This window comes from Monopterus albus, unplaced genomic scaffold (assembly GCF_001952655.1).
Source record: "Monopterus albus unplaced genomic scaffold, M_albus_1.0 scaffold16.1, whole genome shotgun sequence".
Taxonomy (NCBI): Eukaryota; Metazoa; Chordata; class Actinopteri; order Synbranchiformes; family Synbranchidae; genus Monopterus; species Monopterus albus.
Window position 1 is genome coordinate 669,743 of NW_018127896.1, and position 1,284 is coordinate 671,026.

At 40.6% G+C, this 1,284-nt stretch overlaps 1 protein-coding gene across 4 annotated transcripts in view; it reads right to left on the reverse strand.

Annotated features, from left to right (window-relative positions):
* Window positions 1-1,284, reverse strand: part of bco1l (beta-carotene oxygenase 1, like) — a 21,060-nt gene that overhangs the window by 2,829 nt on the left and 16,947 nt on the right. For all 4 annotated transcript variants that reach the window (XM_020591942.1, XM_020591943.1, XM_020591939.1 and 1 more), the window contains 2 exons: window positions 524-629; window positions 345-442 (listed from right to left, as the gene is read on the reverse strand). In XM_020591942.1, coding sequence (XP_020447598.1) covers window positions 345-442; window positions 524-629 — 204 coding nt within the window. The remainder of the gene's footprint in view (window positions 1-344; window positions 443-523; window positions 630-1,284) is intronic.

The window sequence follows — 1,284 nt, forward strand, 5'->3', positions numbered from 1 at the left end:
GACCAAGTCAGGGAACCACCAAAGTCATTAGGGTCCAATGTCATGGTACCTTGAATGTTTGGACCACATTTCAAGGCAGTTCATTGAATATTTATGTAGAAATTTCAGTGAAGTGTCTGGCGGCACCAGAGTCAGGGAATCACTGAAGTCAGCATGATTTATCTTCTTGTGACCATGAATGTCTGTACAAACTTTCTTGGTTGTTGAGATATTTCAGTCAAACCAGAGTGGTGGACCAACAGTTCAAATGTGTTATGTCCCCTTGCAGTTGATTTCTGATTCATTTTACCATCATAGTCATAAGCGAAAGATGTTTGTGTTGCTACTATTCTGAGTTGTCATACCTTGTTGAGGAGAAGAGGAGACAACTCCATCCTGGACCCATAGAAGTATCTGTACTTTTTAGAGTTGAAGTTGTAGTTGATTGCTGGCAGCTCCAGTCCTGAAGAGTAATCATTACTCATTACACTGGGAGGGTTAAACTGCCTTTAAATCAAACATAGTGATGGCATAGATGACAAACCTTCAAACAGAGTGTCAGGCTGGCAATAGACAGATCCATCCTCCTGTATCACTGCCTGGGCCGTTGTGTCCATCAGGGTCACCAGGTTGGTTCCTCTGGGAGATTCCTGGAGAACACATCAGCAGAAACTCCTTATACAGACATTTGTAGATGATGAACCTAACGGGAAATGCATCCACTCAAGTATATGTCTATATTTTATTCTTCTGTGCTGGCGAGTTTTTTGCACATCCATTCATCCCGTTCTCTTGAATATGATATCTCAATTGCCTTGAGAGAACTTCTTCAGATTTGTTCCAAACTTTCACTTGGATTCAAGGATCCATAACCGATAAGATTTCAGTGGTCAGTGGTCACTGTATACTCATGTCTGTCCCATTCCTCCCCGACCACCTAAATTATATAAATCAAGAATCAACTCGAGAGGAGTTATTCATAAGAACCTAATTAAAATTAGGACGACAACTCTTATAGTAGAAAGTAATAGGACAATCAAATGTGGTCTATTAAATATCAGATTTCTCTCATCTAAATCTCTGTTAGTGAATGATTTGATAAGTGAACATCACATTGACTTATTGTGTCTTACTGAAACATGGTTACAGCAGGAAGAATATGTCAGCCAAAATGAATCCACTCCACCTAGTCACAGTAACTGTCACATCCCTCGAAACACAGGCCGAGGTGGTGGCGTGGCAGCGATCTTTGACTCAAGCCTATTAATCAACCCTAGACCTAAACATAACTCATTTGAAAGTCGA